The 21,306-nt window shown below is 31.1% G+C and overlaps 1 protein-coding gene across 4 annotated transcripts in view; it reads left to right on the top strand.

Annotated features, from left to right (window-relative positions):
* Nucleotides 1-7,458, top strand: part of LOC121113519 (transcription factor COE1) — a 66,243-nt gene extending 58,785 nt beyond the window's left edge. The window contains exons 8-12 of one of the 4 annotated variants that reach the window (XM_071886726.1): nucleotides 373-473; nucleotides 540-699; nucleotides 976-1,203; nucleotides 2,793-3,004; nucleotides 6,225-7,458. In XM_071886726.1, the coding sequence (XP_071742827.1) occupies nucleotides 373-473; nucleotides 540-699; nucleotides 976-1,203; nucleotides 2,793-2,968 (665 nt within the window). In that variant the 3' untranslated portion in view covers nucleotides 2,969-3,004; nucleotides 6,225-7,458. Of the gene's footprint in view, nucleotides 1-372; nucleotides 474-539; nucleotides 700-975; nucleotides 1,258-2,792; nucleotides 3,005-6,224 lie in introns of all 4 variants that reach the window. The other 3 variants (XM_040707314.2, XM_040707313.2, XM_040707312.2) reach the window with 3 other exon arrangements.
* Nucleotides 7,459-21,306: the final 13,848 nt, after the last annotated feature.

Raw genomic sequence — 21,306 nt, 5'->3', positions numbered from 1 at the left:
ATATAAAAAATAGCAAAAGAGTTCAAAACTCATTTGAATTTTTTGATGTTCCGCTCAATGTTATGAAAATCTTCTTTAGTATTCATGAAAGGTACTCTTTTTTAATGAAAAAATGATTGCATATTTTTAAAAATCGATTTAAATTAAAAAAATTATATTAAAATTAAAGAAAGACAATAATTTGAAAATATTTTTTGTTACAAATATTAGCAAGATCCAAAGTATATTTCTAAAAACCAAAAATCAATGTTATTATTTGTAAAAATATTAGTTTTAAAATATTAAGTCATGTCCCATTGCTAAGTGTCCCCTTTTGTATGTAGCAGATATATTCAAAACATGGATCTTGTATCAATTTTCTTTTTCTTTCAGCTGCTATTCCTTGCATCAAAGCCGTATCCCCCAGTGAAGGATGGACCTCTGGAGGATCTACTGTTATCATTATAGGAGAAAATTTCTTTGATGGTCTTCAAGTAAGAAGCTTTACTGAGTAAAAATATATTAAGCCTTCACCTCTCTATGTAAAAAAATATTTCCAGGTCGTATTTGGAACCATGTTAGTTTGGAGTGAACTTATAACAAATCATGCCATACGCGTTCAAACACCTCCACGACATATTCCTGGGGTTGTTGAGGTCACATTGAGTTTTAAGAGCAAGCAGTTTTGTCGTGGAGCTCCAGGGAGATTTATTTATGTCTGTGAGTAGTGCTACATATTATTATATGTAACAAATTTAAAATATATAAAATATGATCTCGTGTCTAGAGTTGCAAATAACATGGTTATATCGTATACATATGGAGATGGTGAAAATCATCCATATGTTCACATACGAGTACTTATCAGTTGGTAGAGATATCAAGTTTCATGAAAGCTCTACGCATAAAATCAACCTTCATTTATTCATATACATACATACAGTGAATAAATTTAAATGTTTTACAGACATTACATGTTTTTTGTTTTTTTTACAGCTCTAAGTGAACCCAATATCGATTACGGATTTCATCGATTAGGTAAATTAGTTCCCCGTCATCCAGGGGATCCAGAAAAACTACCAAAGGAGATTGTACTCAAAAGAGCTGCGGATTTAGCTGAGGCTCTTTACTCAATGCCGAGAAATAATCAATTTAGTTTAACTGGTCATAGAACTCCTGCATCCATTACGCATCAAATGAATGCTGGATTCAATTCATATGCAGGTCAGTTAGCAGTCACAGTCCAAGAGAATGCAAATGGCCAATGGCCATCTGAAGGTAACCCTTGATACTTTTATATATGTTGTGTACTAGTTGCAATTTATTCATCTATTAATATTTTATATAATTATAGCACCAATCATTTTGATCAACTTAAATAACTTATCTACGATTGATATACTTCCACAAAATACTCATCAGTTAATAATTTTTAGTGTTGGATTCGAGTATTCTCAATTTTTTTTGAAAAATTATCATTATTATTTTTAACTTGAACTCATTAATCAAAAGTTGAAACATTCGAGTAATAAATGAGGATTAGTCAAAATTTTAGTATCACTCAAAAGTACAGTAAAAAACTAAAGACGGTTCTTATCAAAAGAAGTGTCAATAGGTCGATTTTTAGAAGACCATTGGGCAAAGTAGAATCATCCCTCATTGCCTTATGGACCCTTTGCAATTACCGATATTGTTTCAGGGGCATCCGCAGGAATATATAATTTTTTTGTGGGGACTTGTTTCTTAAAATTATTAAAAAAAAAATCAAAATCGAAAGCTATTCACAAAAAAATTAAATTTTTAATAAAAATATTTCAAATATTAAATTTTTTTGAAAGAAAATTTCAAAAATTCATAGCTATTCACAAAAACATTTCAAAAAGCATAATAACTATTCCCAAAAAAAAAAAAAAAAAAAAAAATAGAATTTTTGCAAAAAAAAAATCAAATATTAAGTTTTTTGCTCTGCCGCATAATTTGCCCGAATAATCAAAAAAAAAAAAAAAAAAATCGTGTACATACTCCGCGAGAAACAATACAAACTATAGGGTAGTATACATAGGGCAATAAGGCATAATTCTACTTAGTCCGTTGTTCCACCAAAAATGGATTCAATATATCTTAAAAAGGAGCAATCACATGTGACCATTCAACGACAAAAGCAAACAATAATAAATTGATTGTGGATTACATTAGTATTCTTTAACTAATTATCATCAATATTAAAGAATTGTTGTCTATAATTAACCCAATGGCGTAACTGCAAATTGAACTTAAAGTATCCAAATTTGATCGTTACAATAAAAGAAGAAACCAATATCAAACACGTATTCTAAACTATAGCTAAAGTTTGTGGGGATCTTAACTCATTCCAGTATTTTGAATACAAAGCCTACAATTGGCTCAAATATGTCTATGAAATATTGGACATATATGCGTAAAAAAATAATTTAAGATTTTCTCCTTTTCTTGAATTTTGTTCAAGGTTGTTTTCTTGTTGACACACCACATATGTAAGTGTAAATTCTAAAAAGCTCGAACTTGAAGAAACTCGAATCCAAGACTAATAATTCTCAACAAAATATTCAGTAATTAAGGTTAATTAAGGCTAATGTTCATCATAAGTACTCATAAACCCATAAACTGCTTTATTTCGCAACTTCTACAATTTGCAAAATACATACATGTTACAACTTGTACAAAATACCAACTTGTACACAGCATATGCTTACAATATAAATATGTATATATAAAGTAGTATATGTATTGTTTTTTTCAAAGTCTAAATATTTTTTTTCTTATATTTCTTTTAGACGACTACGGTAGGTCCATTCATAACTCCAGTGTGAGTCCAAGTTCATCAATGGACTTCTCCATCCCACCTTCTACCACCACACCCTCAGCGCATTATAATCATTCCTTTCTCCAAGCTTCTTCAAGTACATACTTAAATCTTTATTGTGCCAAATCCGAGGATTCATCTTTTTGAAATAGAACCTATTGCAAAATAACTGACTTATAAATCGTTAGTAAATCTGAAATATTTATAACAAAAACTCACAACTTTTTTTAGTTACAATGAATCATGATTCAGTCAGTCCAAAGACGCCCCCCACGTTTATTGATTAAAACTTATTGCTATGATTATGAGTATTGTATTGAAGAAGCAATCATGAGAGATACTTACACTGAGAAGGAGTATCAAATGTCTCTTATTTGATACTCCGTCTTTATACAACACGTACATCTCTCTTTCTTTCATTGTAGACATCTATGAATATATGTTTATAATATGCAAATCAAACACTCAGTTATTATATTATATACATAGTTGCTCTGACTTTGTAGAACATCCTCTTCAATACAATATCAATCAAATTCATCGTTATTTTCAAAGCTTTGCATCAGGTTGATTTCATAGTAATCAATAGAGATGTGAAAAAGGCCAAAATCCTGGTGAACGAAAAAACAAAGACGCCTGACATGGTTATAGGAGAAATAAATAACATTTCTCCTCAAAGAGATTCCTCAGTTCATTACAGTGTTGTCACGATATCAATGTTTCCGTACCCTAACCTCAGTTATTACTTTTATCCCTGTACATATTGGGATTTGCCCTTCGATTAATCCATTTTGTACGGTGCTGATATAGTTAAAACCGGGCATAGAGAAGCCAACCTAGACATTTGGTGGTTAAAGTAATGATACGGCATGTACCGTTACACCTACCATTTAAGTAATGCATTGTTTACAATGTATGTATCAGTACCCAGAACTACTCCAGTACCGGTATATGTACCTGGTTAGAACTGAGGTAGGTCATGCCTGATTATACTTATGAAATTTACAAAGTAATAGTTAATAAGGGAACTGATATCCAGGGGGTTACCAACAAATATAATGTATATATATATATATATGTAATAGGTGAAGTAAAAAGTTTTGAGGGTTTTTTCGCTTTATTTTGACAAATGAAATTAACATATATGTATAGTTAGGAATATACTATTTAGATGGTTCCAAACGGTTTTATTAGCTAATATTCAGCTCCTGGGCAATGAAATAAGTGCTCAAAGTCCATATTACCATAACAAACTCGTTGGAAACACTGCTTTGCTCTTGCATTGGGCTCATGAACAGCATATTTTTTTGGTTCTCTTCTCTACCTTTTCAACTTGGGCGTAGTGATACTAAAGAATGTATCGAGTTTTTTCTTGTTTGTTTTCTATTTTAGAACGTTGTAACACACAACTAGCTTCACGAAAAAAAAAAAAAAGTTAATGAACTTTTTTTAAAGTGTATGCTTAACCTTTAATCATACTTTAATATTTTTTGATGCAATGTATTATTATTCATGAGATATAATGATATGATTAAAGACATGTAGCGAAAAACGCATAGAGCTTTTTACTTAATCTAATATATTTCTTTTTTTTATTTATGCTTGTCGGGATTTCCACTTTTTTTACATCTCTAGAATAACCCTCCCTACTTTTATAAGGAGTAAGAAATTGCAAATAACTAACTAGTGTCTACATTACATACACAAAAGGAGAGTAGATATAATTAAGATCCGGACTAATGAACCAAGTTCATCATCATATATAATGAGAGGTGAGAGAAGAAAAAGTATTTATAACGAGGCAGCCTCATCAAGTTTTCTTTATTTTTCATACTCATTTAATAATTCATTTTCTTCATATGTATGTATGTACGTACATAACAATAAAATAATAAAAAAGTGTGAATTTACTCCCCCTTAAAAGTCAATAAGAAGAGAAGTTCATAACGAGAAAAGCTGAATAATTTAATTTAAAGTTATGTTTTGACTCAAGTTCTGCATTTTATTCAAACGTAACAAGGTACAAACGAACTTTTTCTCCTCTCATTTTTTAATTTTTATTCATTATTATTATTATTATTTGTTGATATTTACTTGGGAAGGTCCTCTGGGACACACTCAGTCCCTTTCTTCTTGTTTTTATGTATGAATATATTATGATTATTTCAATAATTTCACTATTTGCTTGCTGGCTTGCTCCAAATGATATTGATCCCTTGGAGTTCACTTCAATATTGAACATGTTTGTTTAAAAAAAAGAAGTAAACCTACAAGACTCATGAATATTTCATGACATAATAATTAACCAGACTTGGTACGTTAGACTGTCCCCTTTTTATTGCCGAGGACAGTCAAACAGCCTCTTGGATCATTTATGGGGTGGGTATAGGCAGTTCTTATTTTCACTTCACCCTCACTCTCGTTCAGTTCCGTCTTGCATCAGTCACTAAAAACTTATAAAGTTCGGTCCTTGATCAACTGCATTTCTTCTTGTTTTCATAGTTTCTTGTACAGTCAGTCCGAAGGACCAACAGTCTTAAAGAACGGTCCTAAGGACTTACAGGAACGATCTTGAGAGTATGCTGGACCGAATAAATACGGGCTTACAACACTTCAAACGAACAAAGGAGATGGAGTAGAACCATATGTTTTAATTATTTGAAGTTACATTTAATGACATTCAGTTATTGATAATGAGATCTGCCTCTCTTGATAACCTCGACCATCCCGTGCCGGAAGCTTTGGCAGGCCGGGGCGATCTATTACAGATCCAACTTTGCCTCTGTAATTGTTCTGGTCTTGCACTTTAAATTTAAATTCCTTGGATGAATGTATTAGCCAAAGGAAGAAATTATATTTTTACACAAGAGTCACAAGGTCAAAATAGCGCAGAATGTCTTTTCTACCGTCCTCGCATTTTACCGACTTTTTTTGGCCTACAAACAGCCTCGACTAGAACCTATGCGATTTTTATCTCAGGGGGAGGGTCGAGTTTGAGGTATGTGTCAAGTATCATTCATCTGAGGAGGCTCTAAAAAAGTATACTACTTGTACAATGGTAAAGCTGGATCCGGGCCAGCCAAAGATTCTGGCACCGTGTGGCCGAGGTTATCCAGATCTCATTATAAATTCATTAAATGTAGATTTCAAGGAGTAAAAATAATATTTTCGTTCGTTATAAGTCTTGAAAGATTTTATCAATTTATGTGGACCACCCTGTACACTATGTATATTAAAAAAACAACAACTATGAAATCAACGTGTATGTTTAGTTTATAAGACAATAGTGATGCTTCGAAAAACACTCTTTTTTTTTCGTTTCTATGTATTTTTTCCATTTTCATCTTTTTAAAACGCATTAATTTTCTCTTCTTTTCTTTTGCTTTTACGTATATTATTCCAGGAATGCCGAGTCTAGTCCCCAGTGTGGCATTCAATCCCTCAAATCCATTCACTTTAGCATCTTAAGGAATCTCTGTCATAACTTTTCAAATCTAACAACATCTCTCTTTAAATGTCTATGTACACAAAAAGCATAGCTATGTTACTGCGTACCTTTATCAACTTATATTCATAAAGACATACATAAATTAATTAGCAACGAAAAAATTATATAGTACACACCAACCAAGAAATGGAATATCATCAATGGAAACCTACATACATATACATATATATATAGAAGCCTTTTCCCACTCTTACCCACTCAGTTATAATCATTCTACCCCAAACTTATCAAGTCCCTTTTAAGAGATATTAATAACACTTTATTCTACGTTAAATACATATAAAATATAATTAACTTTTTAACTATTTTGATTTTTGTTTGATTGTTTGTTCGTTTCTTTCTTTTCCTTTCCAAAAACCATTTCTTCCATGTGTAAGCAGCAGTGATTATATACTCAGATACCTATCCATTGTACAGGGCGTTTCATAATTATTGTTTCTTAAAAAATCAACCTTAATCACAGATTATGGTTTGAATTGGAATTTGTATAAATACATATAATCTAACAACCTCACAATTAATGAGACTCTAATTTTGGACCAGTCTGTATTTATAAGGATATATATTTGTGTAGGTATTATTTATAGGTATAAATATCTAATTATTTCATTTGGCATGTTAGCGTTTGACAAAATTATATAGTATATATTTTGTAAAATAGCAACTCCCATGTACATTTTATTTTAAAATAAAAAAATATTTTTTAAAAATCAAAAGACTCTGCTTCTTACAGTCATCAACTAGTCAATAATTATTCCACATGTCCTGTTAAACCCCCTTGCCCCCCTCCCTCATCACCCACTCTCTATTGTTAAATCATCCAGCCAATTATTAATGATTTTGTGATTCAAACCCACCTATCATGTTATTATACGTACTTATATCTAATTATTTATTGCAAATACTATGTAGGGAAATCACGATTCAAATAAATACTATTGTTTTGTTTTTGTTTGATTATCATATCATCATCATTGGTCCTTTTACTAATACGTTAATCACTTATATATATCATATAAATTAATATACCATAATTTAATGCCTTTTTAAATTATATAACGACTCATTCTTATTTGTTAACATAAAAATATTATTATTACTTTCTAAATAAACGAATTAACGAAATCCATTATCTTGTTACTGATATTTGGTGTTTTATTCCATTTCAAATTGTTTTATAAGTATGGATAAATCCTGCCGTACTTGATACAAGAAATATTTAACGTAAAAATAAATTGATCCAATAGTGGGTGAAATGTTGGTATATCTCAGCATATCTCAGCCTCTAAACTTTGATGCCTTGTTCTAAATCTTACAAACGTATCCAGATGGGACCTAGATTTCATCGTAGATATGAGCCAGTGACGTCAACGTCAATCTATTTCTAATGATCTGGAGTTATTAACATATTATGGATGAAAATAATTAGATCAATATATAATTAAGTATTGAATTTAATTAATAGAGGCAAATTATTTTTGTGGATGAAAGATCCTCGAGGTTTTGCTGAACAAATTCAAGTGATAAATTAACGTGGAAGTACTTTAATTGAACATTTGTTATAATGATGTCATATAAGAACTTGGTGGACTTTTTGAAAGACCGATAAATTGGACGGAAACGATTTTCATCCCCATATTAAAAAACGATAATACCCTTAAATTATTTTAAATTATTATTATGGTTTAAAAGAATCTATTTGGAAATGGGTTTAAATATGTTTAGTGGTCAGTTACTCCAAGCGTCAAGCAGGTTTTTTTTTGGTCTTTTTCTACATCTTTTACATAATTAATCATATATATTTCATAATGTCTTTCAAATAGTTCAGGATTTTGAAACAAAGCACTTTGATTCAAATAAAATATTTGCATCTAATATATATTTAAGATATAGCATTACCAATTCGATACTATCATATAAAACAACAAAAATGTTGTTTTATATCAATTTACAAAAATCCTGCGTCTGCAGGATTTTTGTTAGGGGTTGTATGAGGGAAATTTAGTTCAGAAATTTGAAAAAGTCATAAAAACAATTTTTTATTCTTGTTATTCTTTATAAAGGACAATTTTGTAGATGAAAAATGAGGTTGGTTTTTTAATAGCGGTTAATTTTTGAATTGAAATGCAACAATTTGCTGTCGAAGTCTCCAATTTTGAGATAGATAGAGAAAGTGTGACCTGAGGGTAAACTTATACAATGTACTCTTCATTTGTTTTTTATGTGCTTGTCTCTACTTTTATTAATTGAAGGCATGTAAATTGGACTAATACAAATATAATGGGCACGTGTAATAAAAGATATATTTGAGTACATAAAACATTCATATAATTGTTATTCGAGTTGGAAACGAACGTTAGTTTCAATAAACAACTCGCATTTACCTTGAGTTTAGCTGATAAATGATTTTGTGTTACTCTGATTTATACAATGACATAAATGTTTGTATAGTACACATACGAGTATACAGATATATTCCTATCCTCTCAAAAGTGCTGGATCCTCCCCTTCTCTCAAATTGTGGTTTTTCACCCTGAATTCACTATTTTTTTTCATAAATATAATATATGGATATATATAAATAGATATAGTTTTTATATGTATCTATATGAAAGTTTTTACGATCCATTTTTTTCCACTAAAAAAATAGATTATTGGCTTATCAGTCTTCTTTTTTTTCTTTCAAAAAGGGATAGAGTAATATACTTATGTATATAGTAAAACTCAATCAGTGACTTTTACGAGGAAATAAATTGCTATTGTCTCTGAACTCTTCCATGTATTGAAGTAGGTAATGTAAAAAATATGTACATAAACACAAAACAAAGTAACTGAATCAGTGTTTAGCAAAATTATTTATATATCCCCTGGCGTATTCATGAGTTAGCTCCAACCTTGAGTCTCTAATTATGAATCTTTTTTCATAGTTTGGGAGTATTTAATTAAGTGATTCTCAAACCTAGTCTCCCTACATACCGGGTGGTCCATCGAAATCTGAACACTTATTCATTCAATACTTAATAAATGTTGAGTGATTGAAACTAATTCATATTTCGATATATCTATACATAAACAAATTAGTTACAAGTCAGAACAAAGCTGAGCTCTCTAGCTTAAGTACAGGCTGAGAAAATGACACTTGAACATGATCAACGAATTTCCGTTGGTGTACTCAAAGCAGTTGGGCGTCTCCGGGACCACCATCTAAGCCGTTAGCAAGTCCAAAACGTTGCAAAGGAAGGAGGTCTCTGTCAAAAAGGCCCAACTGGACCCCGATGAGTTGAAGAAAACAGCTCTGACCAATCCCCTCAAGTCTATGAGGGCCCATGTAAGAGATCTTAGGGTTTCACACAAGACTGTACAGAAGGATATAAAAAATAGTTGATGGAAAGAGCCTTGTGAGGGTGGAGAGGCTTCTTTTTGAACCAGTAATGAAAGAAACCTATATCCCTTGTTGCAAAAATCTTTTGAACCCTTTTATGACACTTTTGACACTCTACATCCCTAATGCCAAACTCCCTTGACTACACCATTTGCATTCATGTCGAGGGGAAGGCCAGCAGTGTCATTCATCCAAACACAGAGAACCTCTAAGCCAATGTTGCCAACACTGGGATGTAAGGCATTCCGCCGCCACCTGGGAAGCCTTAATTACCGCTAAGGGGGCTACATTAATGATTAAGATAGCTCAGACACACATCTAGTTAAAGTATTAATTATGTTGAAATTATAGTGTTAATTGATAAAAATATTAATATATTTTGAAGTTTAAAGTTTAGAGTGTTCAGATTTTAAATTATAAATGCCGGTATGGGATAAAAAAAAGAAACCGATAAATGACATGGCAATCCTGACAATTTGAAAAATATTTGATAGGAGGGCAGCTTAGCTGTCATGATTTTTTATTTGATTAGATAAAAGCTGTGGGACGCCTCCAAGCTACATAAAGAAGGTAATTCATCACTTCTTCGATCAATGATGGTGTGACCGATATAAAAAGTTCAAAGTATGAAAAATACACACACTATGCTTAATAAGCCAAAGTGGAAGTGTATCAAGTTCGGAAGTGAAAAATTGAGACTCATTGTACAAGCCTACACTGGACATGTCCCTATTCTATCCCACCTAAGCAAGTGGAAACGTGCAATATCTGTATGGGAGAACTGCAAAGTGGAGACCATCTCATCAATAGATGCCTGCCCTATCTTACAAGAGACATTGCATGAAGAAAACAAAGACATTCGCATTTTAAAATTTATGAAATGTAAAAAAATAAATATTATTGAACAAAACTTTAATGTTAACTAGGTTTTAGAATCTGCTGTAGTAGCACAAATGCCCCGTTGCGTGGACGTGTTCCTTACCTTATATTGTACAATTTTATTTTAGTTATGTATGGCAAGCAGTAATACATATTTAACTAACTAGATAAAACTTTCTTAAGAAGAAAGAAATAAAAATAAATCCAATTTTGTATCTAGCAAAACAAAACCGAAAAAACAGGAATGATTCCAATCTCTATCCTTAATTCTACTTTGATTCCACTAAGGACTTCCGCACATAACTTTCCAACAGCTCATTAATGTTATTTTTCATTCATTCATGATCACACACACTAGTGATTACTTTGTACTTAGATGTCTCCTCTTTTGAAAAAACAAACATTGATAAGAGTTAAAAAAAAAACACTTTTCAAATTATCAACTACAAAAAAATTCACAATACGATTTCATACTTATAATTTAGAACTCTCTTTCTATATATATAGAGTAACTTGCTTGAGGAAAAATCAAGTATATATTCAAAATCTTTATTGATACATGTAGAATGATCCTAGAGCTATACTATTACACTATTGGTTAGTACTACTTGTGATACTTTACAGGCTAACTTCTTTTTTTTCTCGCAGCATCATTTTAGAAAAAAATATATTATTTTCCCTTAAATTAAGCGTTTCTCTTTAAACCACAAGTTTTTAGACGAAAAGGAAAAAAAAAACAAAAACTGTTCCGGTATCTGAGCTGCTCTATTTTGAAAATACATATATCATGCTCAACAAAACATCTGGAGGATCCTTGGGTAAAAAGAGAGACTTCATTCCCTTGGGTCCTCTCAAAACAACAACAGCAATACTAACAAATATTGAGCTGATATACTCTTTCATAATATGGTAATGAGGAGCATTACGACAACATGGACTTCATTAGACAACAACAAAAAATTACAAAAAGTTGAGGTTCTGTGTAAAAAGAAATATGGTCTGTCAAGGCAAAAGCAAGATAGAGTGATTTTTCTCAAACTTTAGAGTAGATTACATTTGTGTTCTTCAACAAATTATCATCAATTTCTAATAGCAAAATTTTCTTTCTAGCCCTTTTGGTGTGTCGCAAATTGAACTTAAAGTATCTGAAACTAATCATCACGATTTTCAAAATAAGGAATTGATATATATTATTTGAAAGGGGCATATCAGGGCTAATATAAGCCTTATAACTCAAATAAAAGTGCAAACTAACCTAAAGTTCTTATGTATCTTAACTCATCTTAGCAAACATGATATTTTTTGCTTTTTATTAAATATGTACGTAAAAGCTGAGTTTTAAGTACAATATAAAATGAAGCCTTTATCAGATTTATTTTCCTTCATTATTAAGTACATATGACTAAGTTAAGTACACAATATAAAATTTTTAATTCTAAAGATTTCCCAAATACTAAAATAAGTCGTTAAAAATATAAAACGAAGCAAATTAAATAAAAGCCGCATTCAAAACCAAAAATTTAAGGACAAAGGAACAAACTCGTTTAGATAATCATGAAAAAAATAAAGTACAGAGGGCTTAAAAATTAACATTACAAATTATTATCGAAGATTTCCTTTTCTTAATCAGCTTATAACGGGCAATAATCTTTCCCATTGCTCTGAAATGTCTTAAAGAGTCCAATCCTATGATATCCGTAGTTTCATGCCACATGTCAATTTATATTATCGAAATTTTTAAGAGAATATACTGCTGAGGTAAATAGTTTTCTGATTGAAGGGACATGATTGGGTCCCGCGGAGTTAAAGCTATGGATATAAGGACCTTGGGGTTTAAAATTCCAATTGCTGCTTTGTCCAGTGTACCTAATATGTATGAATAAGTACTTACTAAATATATCATTCAGTACTATGGAAAATGGTGCATTTATGACTTTCTAAACCAAAACACTTAAAAGTTTTATGGTGTTAATGAATTTAACAAAGCAGAATACCTATTTACAATTTACTTATTCTGTTGAACTAACAAAAGCTTTGGAAATACACATTTTTGCTTTTTAGGATTTCAGAGTATGATGAACAAATTACCTATCTACTAAAAACTGGCGCCCATCTAAAAGAGGGTACATGGATAAACTCCATAAAAATTTTATTTTTCAACTATTGAGTGTAGATTTTAACTGTTAGTTCCTTCAAAAAATAGAGAAGCACTGGCTTAATTAAATTTATAATAAATTATTTGAATAAAATGGCTGACCTGATGAAATCCATTTAAAGCCCAAGAATTGCTGACTACTGACATATGCCACCTGTTAGCACAAAAACAAGTTATTTCTTAAAGGTTAGCCTGTGTTACATTTATATTCTTAGAGAAGAATTATCGCCAATACAAAGCCAAAAACCATGTGAAAAATTTGTAAGAAATAATGGCTTGTATAAATATCTGATGTAAAAAAAAAAGAATTGGACTTCTCTCTATTTCTTAATTTTTTAACAAGGTTCCTTTGTATTAGCTCCTCCATAGGTATATGTATAGTATGAATCTAGTCCATTTAAAATAGACCCATACCAATAAAAAATGAAATTAAAACCATTTGTTAATGGCCGTAAATGCAACTACAACAAAGCAGTGTATATGTAATTAAAATTAGAGAGTAAGATTTAATTGAATATACGTATGTACAGACATATTATATTTTATTAGATAATCATTAATTCAACACTTTGGTCAATTAACGACTATTTTACTATTTCCTTCTACCGGGGATATAAAAAGTACTGAGACAAGCCTCTAAGTATTCATTAAAACGAATCTTATACATAGTAAGTTTTATTTTAGAATATGTTTTACTTTAATAATGCACATTAATTATGAATCTGGGTACCATCAGCCTCAATAACAGCCTCCAACCGCCTCCGGAACCCCTTGCACATATTGTCAACGTAGTCCTTTTACATGATCCTCCACTGCTGGCTAACGGAGGTCTTCAGGGCATCAATATTCGGGTGCCGAGCTTGGAAGGGATTCCTCTCAATTTGCCACCAAATGGAGTCATCCAGTTAATTCTGATCTGGGCTCTGTGGGACCAAAGGTTCTTGGACCAGAAGCTCAAATTGCTACCAATCCACTCTTTTACAATATTATCAGTATAGGCCGGAGCCCTGTCCTACTGAAATGCGTACTTGACCTTGTTGGACTTCTTCATGGTCTTGGTGATCAATGGGACTACATTTTCCTTCAACCCCATCAAATAGTAGGTCGTAGGTAACTGGTCTCCAACATGAAACCAAATTAGAGGAATTTCTCTCCAGTTGATTCCACAGCCCCCAACATCATCACTAAGGCCATATATTTGGTCTTGTACTGATCCTATTGTCAGCCTTGCCAAAGTATACCACCCCATCATTTTACTTGTTGTAGACGGGGTCAACGGTAAAGGTCTTTTCATCAGAGAAACAATTATCCGGTTGCTGTTGTGCGTCAGATCATTCAAAAGTTGTTGACATCGTGGAAGACGGAGTTCTTTTTGACGTTGGGACAGGAGTGGCCTCTCAATTCTTCTAAGCGACCTTCCTCTAGCCTTTTGCATTGCCTTATCTACAAAAGACAGATACACCTTGTTCTTCTTGGCGTATTCAGACATCTTCATCGTTGTGTTGACTTAAAAAGCCTTCATGATACCTTCAGGCTTCACTTTTGTAGGTCTTCCACTTTTGGGTTTATCCTTAAGTTTGTCCCTATTAGGCAAACGATTTCTGACCCGACAAACTGTGTTCTTACTGACACTAAAGGCTTTCATGATGTCCAAGGAGGTCCTCCCGGTATGGATCAAATTGCCTATGATGGGCTCTACAGAATTTTTGTTTACAACATGTACATCAAGTTAAGATAATAACTTAGATTAAAGTTAATCTAAGCTATTCAAGAATAATTGAAACTTTAAGATTTTATCAACAACACCTATTCAAAACTGTATTTTGAGAAGGTCTCATTACTTTTTCTAACCCCTTGAATATCAAATAAATTAACTACTTGATTAAAACTTCTATATTTTTAGATATATATGTTATTTGCATTAATAATAATTACTAGGGTTGGATTCTATTTAAAGCATGGAGTTCTGTTGAGTTCGAATAAAGGCATCAGGCTAAGATACATATTTTTCAATGAACTGATAAAATAATTTAGTCAGTTTGACTACCTTTATAAGGTAATACTACATGATATGTAGTAGAAATAAATCCATTATATTAGTGGACTTTTCCCTTTTGATGTTGTTCTCCTTGGTAATCAAAACAGTGCTAATATGAAGGTTGCACTCGAAAATTTCTATTATTTATCAACATTTTCGACATTTGCCCTTCCAGTGCGTGGTGTATACTTGACATCAAATTTACTAAAACAGAATCGAAGAAACCAAAATTGTACATGATTGGCTGCTAGAATATCAGGACAATAATCACTCTTTACCTTTTCAGCTGTCTGTATAAATCCATATACCTACATAATGTATATTTAATCCTAATTTTATTTTGAGTGTCTTTGATGTGTGGCATGGAGCGTATCTTGAGTCCATAACCAATTTTCAATCACATAGGAGCTGCTGAGAAAGAAAAGACTTTTGTATTGAATGTTATCCATTTTTCCATTGACATAAGACTGTTTTCCATCAATTATAATTGGCAATAACTTCCTACATAATGGCGGATTGAGGATACTTTGACCTTCATATATATCAATCACATGGGACCACACCCTTTGTATTCCTGGTGATGTATCTAATACTCCTGGAATTGCCAACACACTCGATAGTAAATATTTTAAATAAATACTAAACAGTAAATAATCAGCCCCTACACTTTCTTCCGTAGCTCATATATTTTAAAATAACTTTGACGTTTATTGAAATAGAAAAACATTAAAAGCAAATTATTAAAGTTCTTGAGTCAACAAAACATCTTTAAATATTTTATTGTAAATAAATGAAAGTATATAAAAGTTATTCTTGTTTCAATAAGTACTCTAACGATATTGAGACATACTTTATAATATCACAAGAAAGTATAAATTAAATTTCAGTTATGTTATCGTATTGTTATTAACCTTCCAGCCATATCACTAATTACCATTTATATTTCTTCTTTACATATAATATCATTGTAAAATTAAAAAAAACTAGGAAACCAAGTATTATAAAAAAAAATATCTCAGCAAAGAATATGACACCAAAGTTAATAATGAATTACTCAATAAATCAGTAAAAAATAACAAAAAAACTGGAAGTGAGATTAATATTTTGGTATGAGAGTTTAGTCGAGTTTTTAATACAATATTTTGGAGAGTTTTCAGAAAATTGTGGACTTTTGTAAATTTGAGTTGTTTTCTAGTTTGATTATTACTCGAATCCAACACTAATAGTTACTAACAAACCCATAAAAACCCTCATAAAGCCAACTCCTTTGGCCATTTGACCTTTCCCCAGACCGGTCATTTGACAGGATTATTATTCGTCTTTCCAATCATGAAGTATTAAAAAATATATTTATAATATAATGAGTGTAAATGAACGATCATGAAAAGGTTTACTTATAACAAATCCAACAATGTAATTTGAGACGTCATTTAAATGTGTGTTTTATTATTATTTAAGTTGTGCCACTTTATTGGTTAATGAGTTTCTTTATTTCTGTTTTTTGCTCAAATAAGTCTGTAAAACATGACACCCTAATAACTCATGTACATAACATAACTACATACAAAATGTGTAATTACTATAAGCTTTTTCGGGGTACACACCTATTGTTCTTCTGGACTAACAAATGTATAAATAGAATCTCAAGGACAAGCCATTTTTTTAAAGAAAAATAATATATATATACAAATTGAGGACCCAAAACTAGCTGTAGTATGACTAAATTACGAAAAACGTGATTATTATGGAATCAGGAAATACAACTCCAAACCAATTTCTTGATAAATGGATAAATACTATATTTAGCTACATTTTTTATTCACAAGTAATATCAGCCTCTACAGGCCAGCGAACAGATTGGCAGCTCTTGACGATGAAGGCTGTGTCCATGGAGTAGCACGTTATCATAATGGTAGTTTGGAGTAAAGCCAAATTTAGATCAGAGCTGTGGTAGACATTCATTTCCAAGATGAAACAAACTGCAAAGACCAGGGGCTTGAGGCAGCCATATTTTTCTTACAGAAATGTAAGATAATTAGTTTCAGAATACAAATTTCAACACTATTCCCATTCTTAACCTACTTTTCGATGTTTTAGGCTGTCTAAGATGAAGATGCCAACATTCTCTTCAGCCTTTTTGGCACAGAGGAGATTGCAGACGCATTGCTTTTTTGTTGTGGCTCCGATATTTTTACACTTCGAGAAAAGGGGCTGAAAAAAACTTACATATTTACTTTTGTTTTAGCTGGTTCCGTGATGAAACCTTCTAATGATAAAAATGAAGATAAAATTGTAATTAAAAGCTACTACAAGTTTTGGGTCTCCACTTTGAATATGTGGCGTGTCCAGATAAAAGCAAGCTGTCATTATTTTATGAAAATGAATGAGTGAGTTAAAATAATCGATTAAGTTCATTTCTATAAATCATCTTATCGTTTTTTTTACTCGTTGAGTGGAAGCCGTGGTTTTTATGTAATTTTATTACGTTCTACCAAAATTTAATATTTATGTTAAACATATAAATAGATTTTTTTTATTACAAAAAAAAAACCAGGACTTCTAAGGCCTTCAATTTTATATCAAGATTTTAAAATGTCCTACCATTAAATTGAAGAATACTTTCAAAGTTGGGAAGAATTGGCAAGTGATAAATAAATACATGAATACAAACAAGACTCTGTTATGAGATAAGTGAGAAACCATAGATATTAATATAAGGTAAGAAAATGATAAAAATGAATTAAAAAGTTGCTAACATTTAGATACGATCTGCACTATAGTAATTTTTGTAATGAAAATATTACTTTAATAAATACTGGGTTGCTTGGCCCATGTTATCGTAATTTTGGGAGAGTGCAATTCTTAGAAACTATCGAAGTATAAAGCAAGCAATAGTACGTGTGCTCATGAATTACGGAAGAGGTGTAAGTCCTTTTTGGATTTGGAGTAGAATTGAGGATCAACATCCGAGTAATTCTAGTCTATTTTTCCTTGCAATAAACAGAGTAGGATTTGTGTTTATTTTCTTCCTTCAATTGTTGCTTATGACAGCTAATCTGGGGTCTTCCCAAATATGCTTCAAATCGTAGGTATTACCAATTTCTTTTTTTAGCATACTGGCAGGTCATTTTTCATACAACTCTATCGATTAATTCTTTTTTTTTTTTTGTCTCCAGAACTGACTTACTACCATATAATTTCATAGCATATATCTTTCCCTATTGAGAAAAAAAAAGATTGAAAGAAGCAAGGCAGATTGCTATTTGATCAATACATATATACACCCACAAAGAAACAAACCATTAATAAATAAATATATACAAAATAGAGCTTAAATAAAAGTCCAATATATTTTTTTTTGTAACGCCTTTGAGAGTCAAGTAACAATTTTTGCCCCTTCCTTGTTTATGAAAAATAATAAAGACATTGTTATGAAACTTGGTCCCAGTGCTGTGTATTTTTGTTACATTTCCTCAATATCAGCCCCGTTTTCAAACAATATTATATTATATATTACAAATAAAAATAGTAAATATTGTCTATGAAATTATGCTTAATAATGATGGGTCAAGAACTCATAGTATTTTTCTTTATATGTTTTTTGTTGCAAAAATAAAACAAACAGTGGAGGAAATAACTATTTGATCCATTACCAATTTTGTAAGTTTGTATACGGGTAAAGATGTTCTATAGGATTGAGCTCCACTCCTTCACCTTAATGTACTTCTTCTTGAGACACTCCTTAGTTGCTTTGGCCGTTAGTTGGATAACTTAATAAATCAGAAAGGGATCACATACATGTGATCCCAACGTACCAACAAAATCACGATTTGATATAATACAGAGTAGTCCATTCAAATTTGAACACTTTTAATTTTAAAATTCAACAAGATATATTTTATTAATTAAGAATAGAATTTCAATGAAATTAATACAATATATAAATGTGTGGCTGGGCTCTATTAATCCTTAATGTAGCCGTCCTTAGTGGTAATTATGGCTCCCATGTGGCGGCAGAAGACCTAGTAGTTGCTGTGAATGTAGTCCTCTGTCAAAGCGTTCCAATACTGGGTGATAGCGGCCTCAGTGTTTGGACAACGCACACTAGTGGCCTTCCCAATAGGTGTAGTTGAGGCAGTAGGCATCAGGGGTATAAGGGGGGCAAAAGTGTCAAAAAAGTTTCAAAAGAGTCAAGTTCTAGTTTAAGTGTCATTTTCTCAACTTTTACCTCTAAGCTAAAGAGCTCAAATTTGTTTTGTTTTGTAATTTAAATTACACATACTATTACAATTAGTAATTATAAAGATTTAAAAAAAGTTATCGTATGAGTTTTTAGTAGGGTTACGGAGTCGGAGTCGGTCCCTTTTTTGCTGGAGTTGGAATATTTGTACCGACTTCGGCTACAAAAATTATTATAATTTACTTACTTATAATCTAAGGCTTAGATTCAATATTCAAAAAGTTTTTTTTCTAAATGGTTATAAATTATAGGTATTAACTACTATTAATTTATGAAACTTGAAAGTTAGTTAATCTATAAGTTTGCTTCAAAAATTCCAAACTTACTCTGTAGTCTAAACAATCACAATTCCTGAAGATTTCTAAAGTCTAAATTATTATGTTGGGATGAGCATAGCCACTAGCCATGCTAGTTCATTACTTAGTCTTCTGAATAGTCAATATTATCAGAGTAAAGAGTAATGTTGCAATGAGAAGAGGTTGTTTGTATTGTTGTTCCTTGGTTACGAGTGCATAAATTATGTTTAGTAACTTATGAATGTATTAGCAATAGATAGATTTTGATCTATTTCATTTGTTGATTGTTTTTTATCTTAATTCCAAATATTTTTCTATACCTGGCGCAATTATTTACTACAAACTACTAATAAGTGGTTAGTAATGACTATTTATAGCTAGAAATTAAATCTTGTTTGATGACTCAAAAGTAATTTAAATAGGCTATAAAATATATTGTTGAAACATTGTGGGTTGTAGTCGGAGCCTGTGATATTCAAAATACTGGAGCCGTAGTAGGATATTTTATATACCAACTCCGCAACCGTGGGTTATAGTATATTTGCATTATTTAGAGCCACATATTATGGTGTTTTTTATAGTTATTTGTAAAATTTTAAGGTTCAATTAAAGGGAACAATTTAGTATTTTTTAGTTTATATATTTTTTTTCTCTCAGTAATTAAGTGTTAGATTGCCTCATAATTCAATAATTAATTATGGAGTTATATTTTATTTCTTTAAGCCCTCCAAATAACAACCAATTTAGAATAGGATAAAATACCGTCTTGGTCCAATGGATCCATATTGTTTGTTTTTGACATATTTTTAGGTCTTCATTGCAAAATAAGGATGTTTTTAAGAAATGCTTTCCTCAGTAATACATAATTACCATAAAGTAATCCACATATATGTGGACTAATTGATTCATATGTGAAAGAACAAACAAATTGTGTTGTAATATAATATTTTTTAATTCCGGTTAGAAGGTATTCTTTATTGGTACATCAAGAAGGAAATGAGCATTTGGAGCTTATTTGGTCAAAAGTTTTTATTTTGTTAGCTTTTATTCTTAGTAAATGTGAGAATTTATATTATTTTAAATTTCCCATAATAGATTTTCAGTTTTTGAAATAAGTGGTGATGATTTTATTTTAGTCCATTGGAACCATTGGTATTAAATGCTTTGTTTTTGTGTTTGTAGATATGTGGAATATAATATTAATTAGACTCAGGAAGTAAAAAGACATGGGTTTCATTTAATATCTAGAGTTATAAACAAAGTCACAAAAATATGGTTGACAGGAACGAATAGGATAAATTGTACAAATAATTCATTTTAAAAAGTGAACCCAAATGTATTTTACGGGTAAATGTTTTTTTTTTTTTTGAGACGCATTACAAACAAACACATTAAAGATGCTAGACTGTAGTAACAATAAATTAAATTAAGTTTTCCTACATATTTTTAGTAATATCCTTTTAGAATTTGTTAGGGAATTTTACGGATAAATATATTATGGGTTTTATGATTTTACTCACTATTTCAAAGTATAGACTCTTGGAAAAGGATTTCCTATCTCCAACTCATTTATTGTGTTTACTTTAGACCATCCAGTTTTGGGTTAATATTTAAAAAAAGTGCTATAAGATGTGTTGAATGACTTACGATTTAAAGATAACATAGCAAAATTTAACTCAAGTTGAAAATAGACTTCTCAAACAAACGGGATGAACATTATCGTTGATAAAGCAAGGACACCTCAAATCATTTAGCACGTCCTGCACCCCTTGACTTATACAAAACAAGTTGTACAATATTGATATGGATAAATCAAATACTAAAAAAATGTATAGAAGGTACAATTTATCACAAATATCATCATCATATTTTGGACAGGGGTACAAGAGGCCTAAAAATAGTCAATCAACCACAAAATCTCTTTTTCAAAGGTTAAAATGGGTAATGATATAAGAGTCCAAAGCCAGTTTTTGACTGCCCTTATCAG

Source organism: Lepeophtheirus salmonis, chromosome 2, assembly GCF_016086655.4.
Source record: "Lepeophtheirus salmonis chromosome 2, UVic_Lsal_1.4, whole genome shotgun sequence".
Taxonomy (NCBI): domain Eukaryota; kingdom Metazoa; phylum Arthropoda; class Copepoda; order Siphonostomatoida; family Caligidae; genus Lepeophtheirus; species Lepeophtheirus salmonis.
This window is presented reverse-complemented; position numbering and strand designations above follow the sequence as displayed.